Source organism: Helianthus annuus, chromosome 5 (assembly GCF_002127325.2).
Source record: "Helianthus annuus cultivar XRQ/B chromosome 5, HanXRQr2.0-SUNRISE, whole genome shotgun sequence".
Lineage (NCBI taxonomy): Eukaryota > Viridiplantae > Streptophyta > Magnoliopsida > Asterales > Asteraceae > Helianthus > Helianthus annuus.
This window is the reverse complement of record NC_035437.2, coordinates 171,603,906-171,627,263: the sequence shown is the minus strand read 5'-3', so window position 1 is coordinate 171,627,263 and position 23,358 is coordinate 171,603,906. Positions and strand designations below refer to the sequence as shown.

Sequence of the window (23,358 nt, the reverse complement as noted above, 5' to 3'; positions counted from 1 at the left end):
CCTTGAAAATTACCTTCATCTTCATAGCCCAAACGGTGTAGTTTGTATCCGTAAGCATTGGACATGGAAGACTAGGCATCGGTTCCTTCGTTGGAGGAACCCGGTTCGCGTTATCACCCATCCTTCGGTTTCTTCTACTGTACTTTAACGGAGTGCTTGGACTTGAATCAATTTTCTAACCTCAAATTGATTCCTTCGAACAAAACAACCTCTTGCTCTATCCTTTTTTTAATCACAAGTTAAAAGAAAACAAATGCTTTTGTATTTTTCTTTTAATTTTGCAACTAAAAAACAAATTTGTTATTTTGCCTTTATCCTTTTTTTTTTTCACAAAATAACCCTTTATTGAATTTTGTGTTTCTTGTTATCTGTACCTCTCAAAGAAGAGAAATAAAATTATTTAGTCAATCCCTTTGACCAAAGAAAGAAAATACTTCACCTCTTCGAAGCCTTCTTTTAATTAACAACCTGCTCCAATTAATTCCACTCCTTTGAATTAATTCGACAGTTTTGTTTCAATCGCGAAACCTGCCGCAACTGTTTTCTTGATAAAAACACACCTGCTCCTCCTTTGAAAGCAACCCGGAAAACGTACCAATCTAAAGAAACCGATTCTGACCTTTTCGATTTCTTCACAGACTTGTGCGCCAAGTCTCGTCTGTCGCCGCCTTCTGTGATCGTGGAACCCGTCGCAAGATACTTCAATCGCTAACCTTCGCTGATTGATCTCTTCTTGCCGGACTCGTCTCCCTCTAGATCGAATTCTTTAGAGCTCTGATACCAATTTGTTAGAATTGATACCAAAGAACGTATTGAATCAAAACTCCTTTATTGATAATTGGTTACAACTGGTTACATAAATTCCATTATATATAACCTAAACAAGAAACCTATTTTGACTCAAATTAGGATTAAAAAACTAACTCAAAAAAACCCCTAAGTTTATGACTCGGTCACTTTTTACCCGAGCTTTGTAAGTCGGTCACTTTTTACCCGAACTTACACAAGATTAGACTAACATATGGCTCAATGATCAGCTCAATACATTTACTAATTAAATTTAAAATTCAATATATTCTCCAAGACAACAAAAGTAGTCCATCTAATGATTCCAAATCTATTACGTACTGATTTCACAGATCTGGCCTTACTCGACTAATGGGCCGGGCTACAACATAACGGCTATAACAAGGGTAGAATCGTAACTTCACATAATGTTTGTATAAAAACCCCTCACACAACGGTCATCTTCCATATTTCCTTTCTCCCCCCTTTCTACGTTTTCAAATTTAAACGCTCCCAAAATCAAATCCTTCTTCACTCACAATCACACACACTGAAATCAAATTCAATTTCATCAACTCAATCTTACTATTATCATGTCTAATTCAGAGATCTCACGACACAGATCATCCGGAAGCATTTCGATTTCGTCGATTCGAAACCTACTTCCGAGATCTGGATCGGTAAAGCACAAGATGAGTTCATTTTCAAACCCTAGGTTATCTCGGTTCCAGTCCGAAAACGTTCCTCCTGTCGATCCGAATGTTACGGCCGAGGAACTGCCTTCGATTGTGAAGGAATCGACCGCAAACGTGACGAATGGATCGGTTTCGTGCAAGGAAGTTAGAGGATTGGAAAGCTCTGTAGATCCGCATGTTAAGGTATGAGTTAAGTGATTGATTTGTGTGTTTATGGTTTTTAGATAGTGTATTTGGAACATGAGTTGATTATTCGGAAATTTGTTAGGTTGTTGCGAGGATTAGACCTCCTAATTCTCATGAGAAGGGGGATTATACGGTTAGGAAAGTTTCGGATGATTCGGTGGCCGTAGGGGATCGGAAGTTTACTTTGGATGCCGTACTCAATTCGAAATCTAGCCAGGTTTGTTGAATTGAATCTCCTATAAGTTTTTGCTAATTTTGTTGGATAAATAGTGCTTGGTGTTTGTAATTAGAGATTTACCTATATTACTTTGATGCATTTTTGTTATGCTATATATATATATCTATATATATGCTCAAAGTGTAAGAAGTGTGAGAAGTGTATTATAACACTATATATAATACTATATAACACCATATAAACACCGTATAACAATATGTAACACCATATAATTCCATATAACACTATGTAACACTATATATCATTATATAACAAATATAACACTATAGGTTGCCTGATAGCATGTCTATGATAGATGTATAGTGTTATATTTGTTATACAATGATATATAGTGTTACATAGCGTTATATGGTATTATATGGTGTTACATATTTTTATACAATGTTTATATGGTGTTATATAGTATTATATATAATGTTATAATACACTTCTTACACTTCTCACACTTTGAGCACTTTTTACACTATCCTTACCCTATATATATATATATATATATATAGGGTTGGGCTATATAGAAAACCCTATCTATATAAAAAACCCTAGAAAACCCAACCTCCCGACATTTTTTTTTGGAAAAAAAATAACACATGTAATATACATGTTTTTAAGACTTTTGGGCCAAAAAAATCAAAAAAGCGCCGAAGGGATAATTTAAAAAAAAAAAAATTCAGCAATTTCTGACTTTTTGCCTAACACATGTTAGGCACTGAAATTTGTTTATTTTTTTTTAAAAAATCCCTTCGGCGCTTTTTTGTTTTTTTTTTGCCCAAAACACTCTAAAACATGTATATTACATGTGTTATTTTTTTCAAAAAAAAAAAAAATGTCGGGAGGTTGGGTAAAAATGGGTGGAGATTTGGGTTTCCAGAGTTTTCTACCTAAATGAGGGTTTTCTGTCTAGCATTGTCCTATATATATATATATATATATATATATATATATATATATATATATATATATATATATATATATATTTAGTGTACACTTGTCATGGTATTTATTAATACTAGAGGGTGCAATGTATTTGATAAAAAAGGTGCTTGATGTTTGTAATTATCTATCCTGCTGAATTAAAGATCTCTTAATAACTACTTTGATGTGTGTGTGTTATAATATTAAATCCTAGAGGGTCAGAGGGTGTCAATGTGTAATCTAGATGTGTATATATAGGACCCTTGTATATTGAATTATCGAGAAAAAAGCGTTTATTTATAACATTACACATCAAAAATTCTAGGCTAGAGAACAGTTTGAGTGTGTTTGTTTCTTAATTGGAAGATTGATGTGAACTTAAGGAATTATTACTGATTTTTAAGTTAATCGATGTTGTAATAGGAGGATGCATTTCAGTCAGTTGGCGTCTCAATGGTTAAGAGTGCAATGGCGGGTTACAACACGTTGACATTGGCTTATGGACAGGTACTTATTTCATTATTTAGTTAAAAAAAAAATCCATGGAAACTATTTGGTGGGAATATCTTCAATGGTTGTTAATGTCCTAATGCAGACTGGAAGTGGAAAAACTTACACATTATGGGGTCCACCGAGCGCGATGCTTGAAGATCAATCGACTAGTGGTAATCAAGGAATTGTTCCACGCGTCTTCCAGAGGCTGTTTGCAGAAATCCAACAAGTAAGCAATAGTGTGTTCGTTCTTGATTTACACAAAAAGAGGTATGTATGCTATTATGCTCTTAGTAGCAATTGTGATTGACGTTATGATTTTCGATTCAGGAACAAGATCAAGCAGAAGGTAAACAGATAAATTATCAGTGCCGCTGTTCCTTCCTTGAGGTAGGTGCTTTCTAGCTGCTTTCATCTGCCCTGTTCTTAAATTTTGAATATAGGTGATCAAGTTGTCATTTTCTTTTATTCGCAGATATACAATGAGCAAATTGGAGATTTGCTTGATCCAACCCAGAGAAACCTAGAGGTGGATATTACTTCCTTATTTATTGTAGTTTTGATTAAAGTTATACAACTTAATTTGTGTTGAAACAATTAGTGTTAATTAATTCAGATTAAAGATGATGCTAAACATGGGTTTTATGTTGAGAATCTGACCGAGGAATATGTGACGGGCTATGAAGACGTTACTCAAATTTTGATCAAGGTAAGCAGCAAAATGATATCTTTGATATAGTTTGTGTGTGTAATTTTTTCCTTAAACATATTTGATAAGGAAACTGTTGCATCATATAAGTTGCTTGTTAATGTTGCAGGGCCTCTCCAATAGGAAAATTGGAGCAACAAGCGTAAACTCCAAAAGTTCAAGATCTCATATTGTGTTTACATGTGTTATTGAGTCTTGGTGCAAGGTATTGTGAATTTTCAAGATCATTACTGCTTTGTTGTTTGAAACATGAAGTGATTATGAATATTTAATAGTATATTCAACTAAGACACTATAGTATTAAGAAACTTTTAACTGTGTGTTTTCAGATATTCAGATAAATGAAAATATCCATCTTCTTCTCACTTAGAAGATAATTAACTGAGTTTTAACTGTATCACTTTTGAAACAAGCTTTTTTCTTATAATCTTGCTATTTAATACTTAATTGTCTTCAGTTTTTGAATCCTTGCGATTTCGTAATCAAATTGTCATTCATGATTTAATTCATCTTATCACTTCTGAAATATCTAGTTCTCAACATATACAATCTCAAGTTGAGATGACGTCAGGCAATAGTTGTATGAAATGATTGGCCGCTTTTGCGGCACTTGACTTTTTTTTTTTTTTTTTTCATATAATAGTTATTTATAGGTGATGCTAAATTACAATTTTATCCCAGATGTAAAATTACAATTTCGCCCTCGATTCAAAATAAAATTTTGCTTTTGTCCTAGCTTAAATTTACGATTTTGCCCTCAGTTAAAAAATACACTTTTGCCCTCAGTTCAAAAAAAAATATGGTTTTGCCCTCAGCTAGAGTCCTGCCAAATTACGATTTGGTTCCCAGTTTAAAATTACGATTTTGCCCCCAGCTAAAAATTACGATTTCGCCCGCAGCTAAAATACTACTAAATTACACGCTTGTCATCGTTTTAGTTAATTTTTTTCATAACTATGGTACTGTTTTTCTTTAATTGGTTAACTTGATGTATCTTTTTTCATATCGTGTTATAGGTAGCATGTATAACTAACCGACATAAAGGCGTACATGTTATTAACCTAAGAAATACTCGGTTTAGCGCCCCGCAACGCGGGCGGCACATAACTCTAGCTGCCTAACACTGGCTCATTAGTCCTGAAAAATTACAGTTTTGCCATGAGCCCAAAATTACCGTCTTATCATCGTTTTTTTTTTCTCATAGCAAAATTATAGAGTCTTTTTTTAATTGATTGAGAATTATTCGGCCATCGCCCCGCAACGCGGGCGGCGCATCTACTAGTTCTATACAATTTTTGCATTCTTATTATCTGAAGGAACAATCTGTTCACTTCCGAAACATGTTTTGTCTTATGATTTTGCTATTTGATATCTATCTTTGTACAATCTCTGAAACTTTGTAATCAAATTTTGAATAATCAGGGTACAGCTTCAATGAATTTTGGTAGTTCAAAAACAAGCCGGATTACACTTGTCGATCTTGCTGGACTTGAGAAGAACAAAACCAATGACACTGGCAGAGAGTGTGTCAAAGAAGGAGAATTTGTCAGAAAATCAATTTCACAACTTGGGTATGTCAGTTATGGTCAACTCGCATATATGTTGTATGTTTGGCATATAAAATATACCAAATGTGACACAAACTTAGCATATAAAATAATGATGATTACTTTTTGCAGAAACTTGGTTAATATCCTTGCTGACACAAACCGATCTGGAGAATCAAAAGACATTCCGTACAACAATTCTTGTTTGACTCATTTGCTGAAAGAATCACTTGGAGGCAACTCAAAACTTACTGTTATATGTGCTATCTCCCCAGATGACAAGTAAGTTAGCTAATCAGAGTAGGGGTGCTAAACGGGTCGTGTTCGCGGGTTCAACCCGACCCGAACCCGAACCCAAACCCAAACATGACCCGTATCCGAAAATCGTGTCATACATATGAACCCGAACACAACCCAAATATTCGCGAATATTCACCACCTGTTCAACCCGATTTTTTTATTTTTTTATTTTTTCCGTGAATTAATATATTAAAATTAAAATTTATTAAACAACATAAATTTATATAATACAATTACATTTAAATTATAAAATCTTATGTCAATTTATTTTTTCAAGTTATAATTATGGCATAAAATTCACACCCAATTTAATTTATGACAAAACATATTGTAAAAAAATATAATTCAATATAAATGGGTTAAACAGGTTCGCGGATTCAACTTGAAACTGACCAAACTCGTTTAGACTAAACCCAAACCCGTGAATTTGTTTAGTGTTTTCAGGTCGTGTCAGAAATTCATGGTTTATCTCGGGTCGTGTTTTGGTGTTTTTGAGTTATGTTTTATTTCAATATGTGGAAAGTAGCCCAAAATGTAACATAATCACTTTATTCATCACTATAGAACTTAAATCTCATTTCTTGAATGTAGGTCTTCTGCTGAAACAATTAGCACACTTAGATTTGGACGTCGTGCAAAACTTATACACAATAATCCTGTAGTAAATGAAATAACAGAAGATGATGTTAATGATCTCAGTGATCAAATTCGTGAACTGAAGGTATTAACTACTAATCATTCCTTTCTCTTTAAAAAAGATAGTTACTTTCCGCTTCATTAGCTAATGACTAAACACGGGTCAAATTTATTTGATTCCAGGAAGAGCTAATTAGAGCAAAAACAGATGCAAGTTACTCGTTCGGATCTAACACGATCTATAAAAACGGAAGTGCACGCCAAAGCTTGAATCAGTTAAGAGTTAGTCTTAACCGTTCATTGATGATGAAAGAAGAAGTAGTAGGTATTGAAACTGATGTGAAAGAAGACGTAGATATTGATGAACATGACGTTAAAGATTTACAACGTCAGCTCGATATGTTACATAGTGATGATGAGTTCCAAGAAGCCTCTGAAAGCAGCAGAGGCACACGGTTCTTCTCTATGGGAGGTTCCGAGGGTGACGTAGCAAGTGAACAGTATGCCAGCTGTCAAGACGACACTGACGATGAAGAAATGAATCCCGAAGAACCTGAAATCGATCTTAAAGTTCAGAATATCGATAGCATTTCGATTACTGCTGGCAGGCCTTCTGATGCGTTTAACGGTCCTATGCTATCAGAATCGCCGAAAATCGGTAATGTCATGAGAAAGAGTGTGGCTTTTGTTCAAGATAATGTAACCCGTGAATCGTCAAAGAATAGTGACCAAATTAGCTGTCAAGAAGACGGTGAAATTGATCGTAAAATTCAAAACATTCATAGCATTTCCATTACTGCTGGCAGGCCTTCTGATGCGTTTAACGGTCCTATGTTATCAGAATCCCCGAAAATCGGTAATTCCATGAGAAAGAGTGTTGCTTTCGTTCAAGATAATGAAACCCGTAAATCATCTTCAAAGATTAGCGATCAAATTAGAGCATCTTTAAGATCGAGTATGATGTTTGGGGGGGCCACTGAGTCACTCGCAGCTAGTCTTCAAAGAGGGCTAGAAATTATAGACAATCACCAACGGAATTCGGTTTTGAACAAGTCCTTGGTTGCATTGTCTTTTGATCATTTGGCTACAAACATGAATGATGCATCTGTTCAAACAGATGGGTCTTTTGATAAGAAATATGTCTGTTCGAATTGCCAGCAAAGAGGATCTAATGATTCTAATGAAGTAAGGATAATTCTGATTCGGATTTTTGATTAATTTGTCACATGTTGTTTTATTTAGCTTATATATCATTTGTTTTGTCAGGTTGCTGCCATGAAGAAAGTGAAAGATCTTGAAAATGTTTGCATGGAACAAGCAGCAGAGATTGAGAAATTAAATAATCTGGTAAGATTTATCTTCACAAATATGTTACGTTTAATCTCCAAATGGTCATACATGCAATTGAAGAAAAAACCTATAACGGGTCAAACGGGTCGAAGTTGTCATACATGCAATTGAAGAAAAAACTATCTATTTTTTATTGGTGAAAGGTTTAAATACAAAAGGCTCTTAACGTGCGACAATACGCGCCCACCTAGGGTTAACCCAACCCATGCGTAATTATGCAAGATTAATTACTATTGTGCCACCGCGTTCAATTGAAGGCCTAGATTAGATCAGATGTGCGGTTGAGATGTTTGCGTACGCATTGCACGATAAGGTGGTCTTGTACGTTAACTAGCCTCTTTGCATTGTTTATGTCTCTTAAATCAGTTTATTAAATATTTTCAGATCTTTGATGTATTTTTTTTATATAAAAATCATGAGAAACAACTTGGACACAAATCTACTCGAATGAAAACTACCGTTCTCTGATTTAAACATCTTTTGACCCGTGACCCAACCCATTATAAGTACTTGTTTTTGTTACCTTCATTAAACAATGCAATTTAATTCTTTAACTATTTTCATCCTCCAGGTATTGCAATACAAACAAGAGAAAGATGTAACATCACCTCTTAATGAGCTAAAAAATAGCAGCATTTCACGTAACAGCCAAACAAAGGTTAGTTAGTTAGTTAGTTAGTTAGTAAGTTAGTCCACCTCATCAAATCGTCAAAAAATACAAAATTTTGACACTTTTTAACCTTTCGTTTATGATATTTGTTCAGCTTCTAAGATGGAACGACGAGCCAGAAATCATAAAACAAAGTTTCGATGCAAACGAAAAAGAATCACTTCTCGAAGAAATCAAATCATTAAGATCCAAACTCCAACTCCAATCACCTACAAACAAATCACTCGACAGATTAAGAAGATCGTCAACCTCACTAATATCCCAATCACTAACCTTAAGAAAAAGCGGCACAGACCTTAAAGGAAACGAAACACTAGAAGACCTTCAAAAGGAACGAGAAAGATGGATGGAAATGGAGAGTGAATGGATCTGTTTGACCGACGAGTTAAGAGTTGACCTGGAAGCCACACGACGTCGTTCTGAGAAGATGGAAATGGAATTAAGATTGGAGAAGAAATGCACAGAGGAGTTAGATGACGCACTCATGAGGTCGATTAACGGTCATGGTAGAATGGTGGAACATTATGCTGATTTGCAGGAGAAGTATAATGAACTGGCGGAGAAACACCGGTTGATTCTTGAAGGGATAGCGGAGGTGAAACGGGCTGCGGCTAAAGCCGGAGCGAAAGGTCATGGGAAGCGGTTTTCGAAGTCGTTGGCTGCTGAGCTGTCGGTGTTGCGAGTTGAGAGAGAGAAGGAAAGAGAGTTGTTGAAGAAGGAGAATAGAAGTTTGAAAAGTCAACTCAGGGATACTGCTGAAGCTGTTCATGCAGCTGGTGAAGTTCTTGTTAGGTTGAGAGAAACTGAGGAAGCAGCAGCGGCTGCACAGGTACTTTTTAAACTACTCTGGTTACTCATTTTTTTTTCAGTTTTTTTAAACCCGACCCGTTTTGGTTCTGACCCGTTTTCCTGTTCGACTTATCTGCCCCTGACTTGGTTTGGATTTCATAGAATTAGGGCTGTAAACGAACCGAACGAACACGAACAAGGCTATGTTCGTGTTCGTTCGTTAAGGAAATTTGGATGTTCGTGAACTGTTCGCGAACACATGACGAACAGAAGTGTGTTCGTGTTCGTTCGTTAAGGAATTTTGGTTGTTCGCGAACAGCTCGTGAACACTAATCACGAACGCAAACGAACACAAATGAACATTAATTTTGAAAATAAAAAAAAAGGCACCGTTAAGGCCACATGGGTTATTAGTTTTTACTATTTTTTTAATGTAATTAGTGTACTGAAGTGTATGAGTTAGGCGGGAAAGTAAAAAAAAGGTGGGAAGGTAAACAAAAAGAGGGGAAAATAATACTTATGGGGGAAGTAAAAAATTAATAAAACATTAAAACTTTTAGAAAAATAAACATAAAAAACCGAACACGAACGAACATATTACCGAACGTTCACGAACGCATTCGAACGAACGAGACCTTTGTCCGTGTTCGTTCGTTAAGCTTATCGAACGAAATTTTTTGTTCATGTTCGTTCGTTAAGCTTATCGAACGAACATAAACGAACTTCCCGCCGAACGGTTCACGAACTGTTCGATGAACGTTCGGTTCGTTTACAGCCCTACATAGAATCACATGCTTCATTTTTTTATTTAAAAAAAGGAGGTGAAAATGTTAAGGGTCAACCCAACCCATTATGGTTCTGGCCCGTTTTCCTGTTCGACTTATCTGCCCCTGACTTGGTTCAGCTTTCATAGAGCCACAGACCTATTTTTTTATAAAAAAAGGTGGAAATATTATGGGTCAACCTGACCCGTTTTGGTTCTGACCTTTATGCTTTTTTTTTTTTTTTAACGGCGAAACTTCTGTATATAATATAGAAAAAACGCCAGCAAGAAACTGGAACCCCAAGTTAAACAATTACATCCCGGATATTAAATTTGCACCATCTAGCCCAATTAAGGTAGTTGTTACGGGTCGGCCCAACCTGTTTTGGTTCTGACCTTTACGTTATGTGTCATTATTAAACAATAGGGTAGTTGTTACGGGTCGGCCCAACCTGTTTTGGTTCTGACCTTTACGTGTCATTAAAGCTAAAGATTTTACTTGTTTTTATTAAAAAAATAAGGGGAAAGGTTATGGGTCATTCCGACCCGTTTTGGTTATGACCCTTTTCCCTGTCCGACTTGGTCAAACGAGTCAAATTAGTAAGACAGAACACGAAAGTCACTTGGATTGTATTTTTTTGTTGCATATTGGTCGAATGGGTCAAATGAGTCAAATTGGTAAGACAGAACACGATATGGGTCATCCCACATCGTCTTATGCAACAAAAGAAAGTCAAATGGATTAAACGAGCTGGTGGATCAACCTTTTAATTGTACTATACTTTTTTGTTCATTTTGCCTTGTGTTTTTTGTACCAGCCCTTTGGTTTGCTGTGTGTGGCTCGTAAAACTTGTCAAAAATACAGTTACCAATTTTGTTGTGTTTTTTCTTATGTGCAGGAGAAGTTTGCAAATGTTGAGGAAGAGAACAATAAGCTAAAGAAGCAAATAGAAAAACAAAAAAGAAAGCACAAGATGGAGATCATTACAATGAAACAGTATCTTGCTGAAAGCCGATTGCCCGAATCTGCATTGAGACCGTTGTACAGGGAAGACTCAGATGTTAAAGTCAATGACGACGTTGATGATGAGGCCTGGAGGGCTGAATTTGGAGCCATATATCAAAACCATTACTAGATCATCATTTTCAGAATTTTTGAATTTGGTTAACCACCCATAGTGGTTTGTTGATGACAACAGGTTGTGTGTGTGTGTGTGTTTTTTTTTAAAGTTTCTATTGTATGTAACCTTTTAAATATACCAATGTTATAACATCCTCATTCAATTCAATATTTAGCTTTTTTAATAATGGGATGAGACAGATAAACCGTTGAAATGAATCGAACCGTCCAAACCAAAACAAATTGGTTGTTTGGAGATCCAATGAAATGTTTTTGATGCTTTTAAATTTTAATGGTTCGGAAACAGGACATGTAAACTGAACAAAACGTTTTATATTTTTGTAAACCGAACCGGACGCTATGTGTATTGTTAGGATCAAGCATACATGGCAGATTTTAATACAAAGACAAAACGCAAAAGCAATAAACGAACACAGATTTACGTGGTGTATATACGTTTCAAGTACAAAGATTTTATTTGGGGTAAATTACACTTTTCGTCCTTTATGTTTGTACTGGATTGCAACGGATAGCCTTTAACTTTAATAATTACAGTCACAATCTTTTATGGTCAATTCATGTTTTACTTAAAATTGCATATGCATTTCATCTTCCCCAATTGCCTAACCCTAAAACCTTAACTACCACACCTTGCCACCGCCACCTCATCCTGTCGCCGCCACCACCTCAAATCTCGTCACCCCACCACTCCGACCACCGTTCACCAGTTGGAAGTTGGGCCAGATGTCTCTAAAGAAAACGTGAACTTTGAACATGTTTCAGAGCAACCAATTGAGTTTCCTATGGTGAGAGATAACCACACATGATAACAATACATTAAATTTGGAAAATTATGGAAGTCAACCACCACAAATGGTTGCAACCGAACATGAAACCCTTCAATTCAAAACATGATTTTTTAGACAAAGCAAAACTCAAGAAAAATCACATCTTTATACCACATAATCAGACCACCCGTGGCGGTATTTTTAAAAGAAATTGAAAAAAACGCCCCAAAACGCCCCTCACCCCATTACACCCGGCGTTGTCCGGCGTTTTTTTTTTTTTTGAAAAATTTGTTGTTGGCATTATAATTAAAACGCTGAATTGGTTTGTGGAATTGTTGACCCACCAATCACTTACCCACATGTCTCTCACAACTTTTGAAAATGGTTGTATTTCGTGTGGTTTTTTTTTTCATTAAAAATAATATGGGCGTTATTGAAATAATGCCCCACTACACCATTTTTGCAATAATGCCCCATGCTGACTGGGATAACACGTGTCGAATAATGCCCCATGGTGGGGGCATTATTTTGTTCCACCACTACACATGGTCTCAATGTCGCAAAAAATCCAATCCTGTGTTCAATGTAACCAAAAATCACATCTTTACACCACCTAACCACCGTCGCGTACCACCACTATACACCTGCACCGAAATCTTTTTCCTCTTGTTATAAAACACCTTCCCCAATATCTCCGGCAATAGTTCTATCACCCTCCGGTCAGCCAAGAACATATCAAACGAGTTAAAAAGATCAACTTTTGACTAAAAAGACCTGTAATATGACTTCAACTTTGAAAGTTTTAATACTTTTGAAATGGGTATGCCTTGATCTTTTTGTCGGCAAAGTCAAAGGTGATTTGATCCAACCGACAACCTCCCCTAAAAAATCACCAGGGTATTGCTAGAGCACTGCTCTTTTGGTGGCTTAACCTCAATTTAAAACGTATTATCTAAAATTACAGCCTCTAAAACTTTTTAGAAGCTGAACCTTGAACATTACTTATAATTTTTAGGCTAAGTCTAATTGTCAAACCCGAAAACCTAAATAATTCGAGATGGACAACGGGATATATAAACATGGGAGTGGGTATAAGATTACTATTAGAAAATTGTGATTGTGTGGAACGAGTTTGGTATTAAATAATAACCAACCTACCTACTTAGATAGCACATACCTTGAATAATTTTAAAGAAACACGAGTCTAATCCGCGATGGATTATCCAAATGTTCAATTGAGGGAGTAGTATCCTCTTATCTTCATAAGCTCAAATCCACGTAATGAATCTGCAAAACTACCAAAAACTGTGAGCTTGTTACGAAAAGTAGAGGTGGGGGTTATTCTCGTAACCATCATCCGGTGTGAGAATAAATATTGTTCTTTACAGAGAGATATATCAAAGTATAAAGTGACAGTGTAGATTGTAAGTTTTTTATAGCCGATAGGTTGGAGAAGAATGAGGAATGATTAGACGAGGTGTTGTTGCCAAAGAACAATCATTTGGTCCCCTCTGGCGTGACAGATAATGCATGTAGAGGTTGGAGTACTTCGTGCGCCCTAATTGGCCACGCGTCACTTTCTGGATGTAATTCTTGTCTCGTCTGCCATCAGTCGTTAATGGAGGTTAAAGATAGGCAGACCGGCGTCCTGTGAATGGCCACACATTGCTTTCACCTTTTACTATTTGTCTCCTCTATGTTGGCGTAGTATTCCGCCCATAGAAGTTGCCCGCTGGTTGATTGTAATGACTAGTTGGTTGTTTTCCGTATTGGATATGAGTATGGTCCTAGGACTGCAGGGGCTTTGGAGGCGACCCGCAAGAGCTCCAGAACCATATCCCTTATAATTTATTTTTGAGTTAAATGCTTGGTTGGTCCCTGTGGTTTGCAAAAATTGCAGGCTTAGTCCTAGTGGTTTACTAATTACACGCGTGGTCCAAAAAGTTGTAAAAAATGCACTCGGTTGGTCCCCTAACCTAACCTCTGTTAAATTAGTTAACTATGTGTGAAATGACTATATTATCCCTGAAAAATTAAAAGAAATAAAAAAATATATAAACCTTCTTCTCTCTTTTCTCTAAGAAAACCCCAAACCCACACTTCCCTAATGTGCGGCCGCACCCCCTGTACCCCTCTCCTCCGACAACGACCGGAGCCGGCACTCCGGCAGTGCCGACGACGTTCTCCGGCAAGCAAACCACACCCCAAACACAGCTCTCTTGTAGCACCATATACGCATACACACCTGAACCCGAGAAAGAAGGAGAGAGTAACAGAGAGATGAGAGACAGCGATGATGGCAGATGGCGGCGCCGTCAATACCGGTGATCGGATGGGCCGTGACTGACGGCTGAGACACCTATGTTTCACGTCACACTCGAGATACGAAGCTCCGGCAATGAATCGGGTTTCTGATAGAACTCCGATTAACCGCAAAACATAGGAAGTAACACCGGTATCTTTAATCTTCTTCAATCTTCAAACCTGAACGTTTTCTTCGCGAAACCGACCCCCTAACGTCAATTTCATTGATTTGGTGTTTTGTTGGAAAGTTTTCAAGGATCGATACGTCAATTTCATTGATTTGGTGTTTTTGTTGGAAAGTTTTCAAGGATCGACCCCCTAACAGCGGTATGTTTAATTTTCTTCTCATTTTCAACGAGATCAGCTGGGAGGTAGAGAGAGAAGACTGGACTGAAAAAGAGGAGGAAGAAGAATACAGTGGTGGTGGTGGTAGTAGTTGCAGGTTGTGGTGGGTTGTGAAGGTGGAGGAGGCGGTGATGTTAGAGGTTGAAGAAGATGAGTCTTCTTTATATATATATATTTTTTGTTTCTTTTAATTGTTTAGGGATAATACAATCATTTCACACATAGTTAACTGAGAAATTTAATAGAGGTTAGGTCAGGGGACCAACCGAGTGCATTTTTGACAACTTTTGGGATCACGCGTGTAATTAGTAAACCACTAGGATCAAGTCTGCAATTTTTGCAAACCATAGGGACCAACCAAGCATTTAACTCTTTATTTTTTAATTTTCTTTTTCACTAAGTAATTTTAGTTACCAGAAACTTAAATTTATTTTTAATTTTCTTTTTCACTAAGTAATTTTAGTTGCAAGATTTTTTTTTATTTTTTTATTTTTTAACTAGTAATAGAACCACATCGTTTCGCTGACGCACATGACAAAACTCAACATAACACAACAACCTCAACTACAACTACAAATACCAGAAAACCTTTTCCTAGGGTTTACTTTACTTTCCGGATAACTCAAAAAAAATATGTCATCGATAACGCCGCCGGCCGATCCCACCGCTTCCGATTCCGGCAAAGAAACCGTCATTACCAACACCACCACCGTTACCGTTACAACACCTACTTCTGAACCCACCGTTACTTCCGATGCCCTAACAACCACCACTCAGGCCAGTCCACCGTTGGTTTGCCTTTTCCGGTTTGCCGGAGACGCCGCTGCTGGTGGACTAATGGGTTCCGTTTTTGGTTACGGTAATTTCTTTTCACACTTAAACTTATGGAGTTATGGTTAATATTTGTTAGATTATTATTTGTGTTTTAAATTTAAATGTATATTTATTTATTTATTGATTGTAATAATAATTACCCAACCCAAATAGTTTTTATTATACTAGTTTTGAATAATTAGTGATAACATCTTGGTTAAATTGCCTGCCAGTATGTTGTGTGAATGGTCAGTAAGTTCACCTAAATTATTATTGTGTTGGTGTTTAGGTTGTTTTTATCTTGTTATGCCAAGGCTGTTAACTACACTTGTTAGGGTGAAGGGATTGGGGAGCGGTAAAGTGTCGGTGTACACCTTTACCGATAGTCAAGACCACCGCCAACCACTTTACCGAAAAGGATGTTACCGATTAGATGGGCATTTCGGTGAAGGTTCACCGATGGGAAAGAGAGGGAGGGAGGGAAGGGTGTGTGGTGGGGTCCATTCTTTCTCAACCACTCACACATTTTTCTCTCTTTTTTTTTAGAGTTAATTACTGTTTTCGTCCCTGTGGTTTGTCAAAAATCACTATTTCAGTCCATTAGTTTAAAAATTGCGATTTCAGTCCTTGTGGTTTCACTTTCGTAACCATTTCAGTCCACCTCGTAACCATTTCAGTCCCTGTACTAACAAAATAAATGGATTGAAATGGTTACGAAAGTGAAACCACAAGGACTGAAATGGTTACAAAAGTGAAACCACAGGGACTGAAATCGCAAATTTTAAACTAATGGACTGAAATAGTGATTTTTGACAAACCACGGGGACGAAAACAGTAATTAACTCTTTTTTTTTAAATAGTTTACTAAACCCCATTAGGTAAACCACCGCCAACGTTTTTGAGAATTAGGTAACTTATCTAAGTGAATTGACATGGCACTATGTGATTGGGTGAATTGGGAGTTTACCTAATACCATTAGGTAACAACTCCCTTCACCCTTAGTAATTAGTTGCGTTCAGTGGCGAAGCTTGAGATTTCCGACTGGGGACCGAAAAAGTATATACCTAATAAAATTATAAAACCGGGGGGTCGAAAACGTATATACCGAAAAGATTCTATACAAAAACTACATACCGGACACTGTTGAGCGAAAAGTTCGCCTTCGGGCCCCTACAAAGCTGTGCCCCCTGGTTGCGTTGAGACGTGAAGTGACATGGGTTCTGGAACGTGTTTTATCAGAAAAATTATGTGTCGGGAGCTGGACGAGTTTATTTCACCTTTCACGTGATGGGCCTGGGTTGGTTTGGCATGAGAACGAATGAGAAAACCAATCATAATCAATTTTTTTTTATACAAGCCTCATTGTAATTAAAATACAACATTAAAAAAAAGAATTTACTCTTTAAATAATTCATCTCTTCTTTCAAAATCACTCTTAATAAGTTTTTTACACATGTGTAAATGACAAACTTACACATGTGTAAATTTTCCTTATTTACGAATACATGTAAATTTAATGTCTAATATTGTATTCGAATAATAATAACGATATGTGTAAAAAGAACTTTCGAATTTGAATTGTTTTTGATAACTACACCTGTTTGAGTTTAATGATGTTTTTTTAATCCGTTTTTTGTGTGAATGGAGTAATGTCACCTACATTATTGTTAACTGCCTTTGGTGTTTAACAAAGACCTCTTAATTGTTAACTGCTTTTTTGTGTGACGGGCCTTAGGGGCTGTTTGGCAACTTCTGAATGGTTAAGTGCTGAACCAGTAAGAGGAGGTCTGAACCATTAAGTGCTGAACCAGTAAGAGGTCTGAACCATTAAGAGCCTGTATAATGCTTAACCGTTCAGAGACAAATGTCCGACCAATTCAGTTTAGACGTCTTAACCATTCAGACTCTGTATAATGCTTAACCATTCAGAGGCAAATGTCTGAACCATTCAGACATCTGCTCGTGAAACAAACAATCTGAACCATTAAGTGCTGAACCAGTAACAGGTTTGAACCATTAAGAGCCTCATTAATATGTAAACAAACAGCCCCTAAGTGCTGAACCAGTAAGAAGAGCCAATATAATGCTTAACCGTTCAGAGGCAAATGTCTGACCAATTCAGATTAGAGGTCTTAACCATTCAGAGGCCAATGTCTGAACCATTCAGACATTTGCACGCGAAACAAACAGTCTGAACCATTAAGTACTGAACCAGCAGGCAGTAAGAGGCCAGTAAGAGGTCTGAACCATTAAGAGCCCTATTAAGAGGTAAACAAACAACCCCTTAGTTGGTTTGGAGTGGGCTGATTGAAGTTGCCGGGATTCAACCATCTGAGAACTACACCTTAATTAAATTTTTTCTTAATGGTCTGTAAACTCATTGTTCACCTGCGTTAACGTTTTTTCTTTGGTGTTCAAGTGAGTTATTGTTTTTTGAGAGCTTGTTAACTATTTTTTTTTCTGCTATGTTTATATTTGAAGTTTGAACTAAAGATTTTGGGTACCATTTGAGATATGTTAAGGTTCTCATCTTGGCATTTTTTACGGAATTTTAAGGTTCTGGACTTGTTAAGAAACAAGGGTTTAAAGGATCATTTGGAGAGGCAGCATCATCTGCTAAGGTATTGATTCACAAATTATAAAATTATCAATTAAAGTTTTTTTTATTGCTATTTAGTATTGATTCTTTTTTTTAATTATGATCAGACTTTTGCAATTCTATCTGGAGTCCATAGTCTGGTTGTATGTTTCTTAAAGAGCATTCGAGGGAAAGATGATGGTACAACCTTTTTAATCTCAGACCCTGAATCACGACAAGATGAATCGTACTAATTTAACTTTGTTTCTACAGTCATTAATGCAGGTGTAGCTGGATGCTGTACTGGTCTTGCTTTAAGTTTTCCAGGTACCTACAAGCTAAGTAGTTAATGCGGTAAAATATCGGATATCGGTAAAATATCGGATATCGGTCAAAGACCGATATTTGAGATATCGGTTATCGCGGTGGGATATCGGTAATTTTAATAACATGCTAAATATATATATATATAGCAATTTAACACTAACAATTGTAACAAGTAAGAACTGACTAAGACTTAAAAGACTAACATTTAACAATAACAACTAACAATTAAGACTTAAAACACTAATAGCAGCAATAAGGAGAAAAATGAACGGTAGAAATAAGAAGAATGGTACTGATATCGGGAAAATCGGTGATTTATCGATCAAATATCGGTCAATATCGCTGATATTATCGGTATCTATATTCTGACCAATATTATGTACCGCTATCTCGGCAGGGGACCGATAACCGATATGTCACTGATATATCGGGATATTAACTACGTAGCCTACAAGTTTCATCTTTTGAAGTTTGTAGTTCAGAATAATATAGATATGACATGTTAGTGTGCGTGGGTGGGTGGGGTTAGGGGTGTTAATTGAATCGAATAGCGAATTTTCGAATTGCTTGAATCGAATTTTTTGAATTTTTTTTTTTTTTTTTTGCTTGAATTCGAATTCGATTAAGAACCAGCCAATTCCAGTCGAATTTGCATTCGAATTAAAATCCAGAATCGAATTCGGATAAATTCGTTTAACTTATGGGCTTGGTAATGAGTTTGGTAATGGGCTATTTTAATACTTAGAATAAATTTAGAGATTAATTTATACTATAGCCCAATAAAAGTTATATTTGTATTATATAAGAATAATAAATAAACATGTATAACTTTAATTTGATTTTCGAATCGAATCGAATTTAAAATCATAAATTCGTATACAATGCGTATTCGATTTACTGGACTTGAACTGAATCAAATTCTTGATAATCGATTTTTTTTCGAATTCGAAACGAATCCTGAACACCGCTAGTTGGGGTTGTTTGGCACAGATTTGTAAGTGATTATGTGATATCGAATAATCAGAATCAGATAATCAGATGTAAGAAAACAGGTTGCAGGAGAAGTATTTGGTTTTGGGTTGTAATATTCAACCTGTAAATATATAGTTGACTAGTTTGACCATGTTTAACTAAGCAAGTCGACCGCGGACCGTCAACCCGTTTAACCCATTTGTTACAAGTTTACAACCCGTTTTGGGTTGTCAACTTGTCATATCTAACCACTAATAAAACTGTCGACCAGTTAAGCTGTGAACCCGTCAAACCCATTTATTACAACACGCCAACCCGTTTAACATGTTCACAATGTAATCATTCTCTTGAAGTCCATCGTTTTAATCTGTCGTATTTATTTATTTCTTACTAATATTTTATTTTAATAACTATTTACTTTTTTCTCACCAGGTACACCGCAAGCTCTTCTGCAGAGCTGTGTGACATTTGGTGCGTTTTCGTTCATAATCGAAGGTCTTAACAAGCGGCAGCCCGCAATGGCCCATTCGTTTTCTTCCAGGCCCAGAAGAGGCCAACAAGACCATGGAATACTTCCTCCATTGAGCTTTCCTCTTCCAAGTGAACTCAAGGACTCATTTTCTTTTTTCTGCAAAACCATTGACCAAAGCTGCAAAAAAGTCAGCCGTCGCTCTTAATTAACGACTGAGGTTATAGCTCTTCGTTTCGGAACTTTCGAGAAGTTTCTGCGTGCACTGTCTCTTGTAAATCTGCAGTGACACGTTGGTTATGAGGCTCGTTTTTATGATTTTCTTGTTGAAAAATTAAAATACTTATTATGAATGGCATAACAAGCTTTTGTTTTTAAAGGTGAATCATGTTCTCTTCTGTCAACACTTTCTGTAGGGCTTTGCAAGTTTGTTTGTGTTCCTCGGAGTGCGGGATATAATGAACGGGTCATATTTGACACGTTTAACATGTTTAATTAACTAGCATTGTTGGGTTGGGTAGACGTTTAAAACTATAACTGAATAGGGCTGTTCAAATCGCTCGCCGCTCGTCGCTCGCTCGACGCTCGTTCGAAAATTGCTCGGAAAATGCTCGTTCGATTTGACGCTCGGTTGTAAACGAGCCGCTCTGCTCGGTTCGGTTTGTAAACGAGCCAAGCATGAGCAAAGGTCCGCTCGGCTCGGTTCGGCTCGAATTATTTATTTTAATTAGTATACATATACATATACATATACATATACATATACATATACATATACATATACACATACATATATAAACATGTATATACACATACATATACACAAATATAAATTATACATATACACACACACACCTGTATATATACACACATTACACATACAGATATACTTAAATATAAATTAAATTTATAGTTTTATATATACCACTATATTAGATTTTGGTTCACTATATACAAATATTAGTTCACTATATACAAATTTACAACTACGTCTATACGTACTAGACCAACCATGCCAATAAAAAAATTAATATCAACTCTAAAAGTTAAACCCTAAACCGATAAACGACAGACTGCTTATCGCCTCAATGTTTCCTGTCGTTACCATAAGTCGATCGTCTCCTGCTCTCAACGTAATTGTTCGTGCAATATGATCATCGCCTCGTCGGCCACAACATTGTTATTCATAAGAAAAATATTATACCATGAAATGTGTATGTTTTTAAAGACATAAAAACTTGAGACCAAACATTGTCACTATCTCTTTTAGCAAATTTAAATCGGGTAACATGGTTGTCCAAATTGCTCGAACTTCGCTCGACGCTCGCTCGGAATATTTACTGCTCGAAACACGCTCGCTTGATTTGAGGCTCGGTTTTAAATGAGCCGCTCCGCTCGGTTTGGTTTGTAAACGAGCCAAGCATGAGCAAAGGTCCGCTCGGTTCGGCTCGGCTCGTGAACAGCCCTATAACTGAAAGTCTGAAAATAATCAAATATAACTATATTGATGAGGTCAACCGGCAAACCTGTTTATGACCGTTTAATCCATTCGTTAGCTCATTTTATGACTTGTTTAATACATTTAAGACTACAAACCTGTTTAGATAACATGTGTTTGGCCTACACGATCTAGGGAGTTAGAGTTAAATGTCCGAAAACACAAATAAGTATATAAATTGTGTTTAGGTTTATCGATTTAACCCGCGAACCATAAAACTGATGTGTTTTACAACCTATGGATATCCTCACCTGGTTACCACTTCCCCATCACTGGGATTTAACATGTGATAGTTATCATCATAAAAAGTTTATTTTGCCTAAGTAAGATGAAAACTAATCTTAACCATTCATTTTTCAAATCATTGGTTAAGATGAATGTAATACCCTGAAAATACAAATTTTGATATTTAAAAATTTATTGTTAGTAATAAACAAAATAAACTAATTAGGAATAGATAACCTAGTTAGTTGTCTTGTAGTAATAAAGAATTGGTTGGTATAACACTCTATGCAACTTGGAAAGTATAGGGACCAAAGGAGACAATTTTGAAACAAGTTTTAATTTAATAAAACTCCAAACACAAAACACACACCTTGAGTGTGTGTTCTGATCGACATAATCATAGGAGCCAAGAAGCTCTCTAGCTCAAACCCTAACAAGCATAAAATCAACAAATTGAAGTGGTAAATCTAACCCAAATCGAAATCTGAGCTTGATTAATTGATGTTTAGATGAGATTAGTAATGAAAACATGTCTAGAAGTAAATCCTAGTCAATAACTTGCTGAAATTGTGTTTAAATTATGAAGTTCATGATAATCCATTTATAGGTTATATGGGTTTTGTAGAAATAGAATGAACACAAACATTATGACTACCAAAAGTGGTGTTACTTGATTTCTATGAGATGATTCGGATGATAGTATGCATGCTTGACATAATGGAATTAAAATGTATGTTCATATTTGGCAAAAATAACAAGTTACGAACTAATTGGCACTCTTACCCCCCCAACGAAATAATTGCAATTTTACCCCCTAACGAAATAATTGCAGTTCTGGAGGTGGGTGAGGGTGGTGGCTGGAGGTGGCAGTGGTGGTTGTGGTGGTGAATGGTGGTGGCAATGGTGGCAGGGGGTAATATTACAGAGTAGAACAAAACACATGGGGTAATATGAAAGGGCATTATAGTCATTTCAAGTTATAGCTAACAGATCTATGAACAAAATTGACGCCGGGGGGTAAACTTGCGACATAACACCAAACGTCGGGGGGTAAAATTGCAAATATTTCGTTAGAGGGGGTAAGAGTGTCAATTGGCCTAAACCCCAGGGGCTAAAATTGCAGTTTACTCTATGTAAAATTATACCCATTAGGTGTTTGTTAAAATGCCTAAGTGAAAAATAAATGTTGAAAATCGGACAAAAACGCATGTTTGATTTATATGGCAAATTATGCGTTAAGACTTATAAAAAGGGTTCTAAAACGGTTTGTGAATTGAACTCTTTAGGCAAGGAAACCGGGTCGTCAAGCGGACAAGCCGGTGGCTATACACGTTTGAAAGGAGCGCTTTGAAGGTACGTAACTATTAGTTTCGTCAATTTGTACAAAATGTTTAGTTATAGCTTGTTAATAATATCGTAGTGTAATAAGAGCGTTTGACGTGTCATTGAAGTGACGAAGTCCACTCGATATATCAAACGGGTCAATTTGAATAATTAGTGTATGTTGATAAGCCAGAGAAGTGACGAAGTTCACTCGGCAAACCAAACGAATCAAATTAGATGGTTAAAGTATGACTGGATTAAGTAATACGGGTTTTAAAAGAACGGTTAGAATCGTTTGGTATATCATAGAAAATGGGATAAAACAATGTTTGGAACAAGCTTGGTTGTCAATGAAGTGAAGGTCCTCACTCGACAACCAAACAGATCAAAACTATGTTTTTAAAACGATGATGTATGTAGAGACTTGAAAGTCACATAATGTGCTAGTGATAGAGTGTGTAAGCCAAGTAATGGATACACTAAGTTTGATTTAAGGAACCCTTGATGTTGGGTCAAACAATT

At 36.4% G+C, this 23,358-nt stretch overlaps 2 protein-coding genes across 2 annotated transcripts; both read left to right on the top strand.

Moving 5' to 3' along the window:
- The first annotated feature begins 1,256 nt into the window (after positions 1-1,256).
- Positions 1,257-11,381, top strand: LOC110942123 (kinesin-like protein KIN-12F). Its single transcript, XM_022183847.1, has 16 exons — positions 1,257-1,664; positions 1,750-1,884; positions 3,241-3,324; positions 3,413-3,538; positions 3,640-3,699; positions 3,785-3,838; positions 3,926-4,018; positions 4,128-4,223; positions 5,441-5,589; positions 5,698-5,847; positions 6,457-6,586; positions 6,685-7,686; positions 7,768-7,848; positions 8,423-8,509; positions 8,616-9,350; positions 10,973-11,381. Exons 1-16 carry the CDS (start codon positions 1,380-1,382, stop codon positions 11,207-11,209), a joined length of 3,504 nt encoding a protein of 1,167 aa, XP_022039539.1. The 5' UTR covers positions 1,257-1,379; the 3' UTR covers positions 11,210-11,381.
- A 3,792-nt stretch (positions 11,382-15,173) lies between these two features.
- On the top strand, positions 15,174-20,188 carry LOC110942125 (chloroplastic import inner membrane translocase subunit TIM22-2). The gene is made up of 5 exons (XM_022183848.2): positions 15,174-15,489; positions 18,001-18,065; positions 18,151-18,223; positions 18,296-18,349; positions 19,754-20,188. Exons 1-5 carry the CDS (start codon positions 15,264-15,266, stop codon positions 19,996-19,998), a joined length of 663 nt encoding a protein of 220 aa, XP_022039540.1. The 5' UTR covers positions 15,174-15,263; the 3' UTR covers positions 19,999-20,188.
- Positions 20,189-23,358: the final 3,170 nt, after the last annotated feature.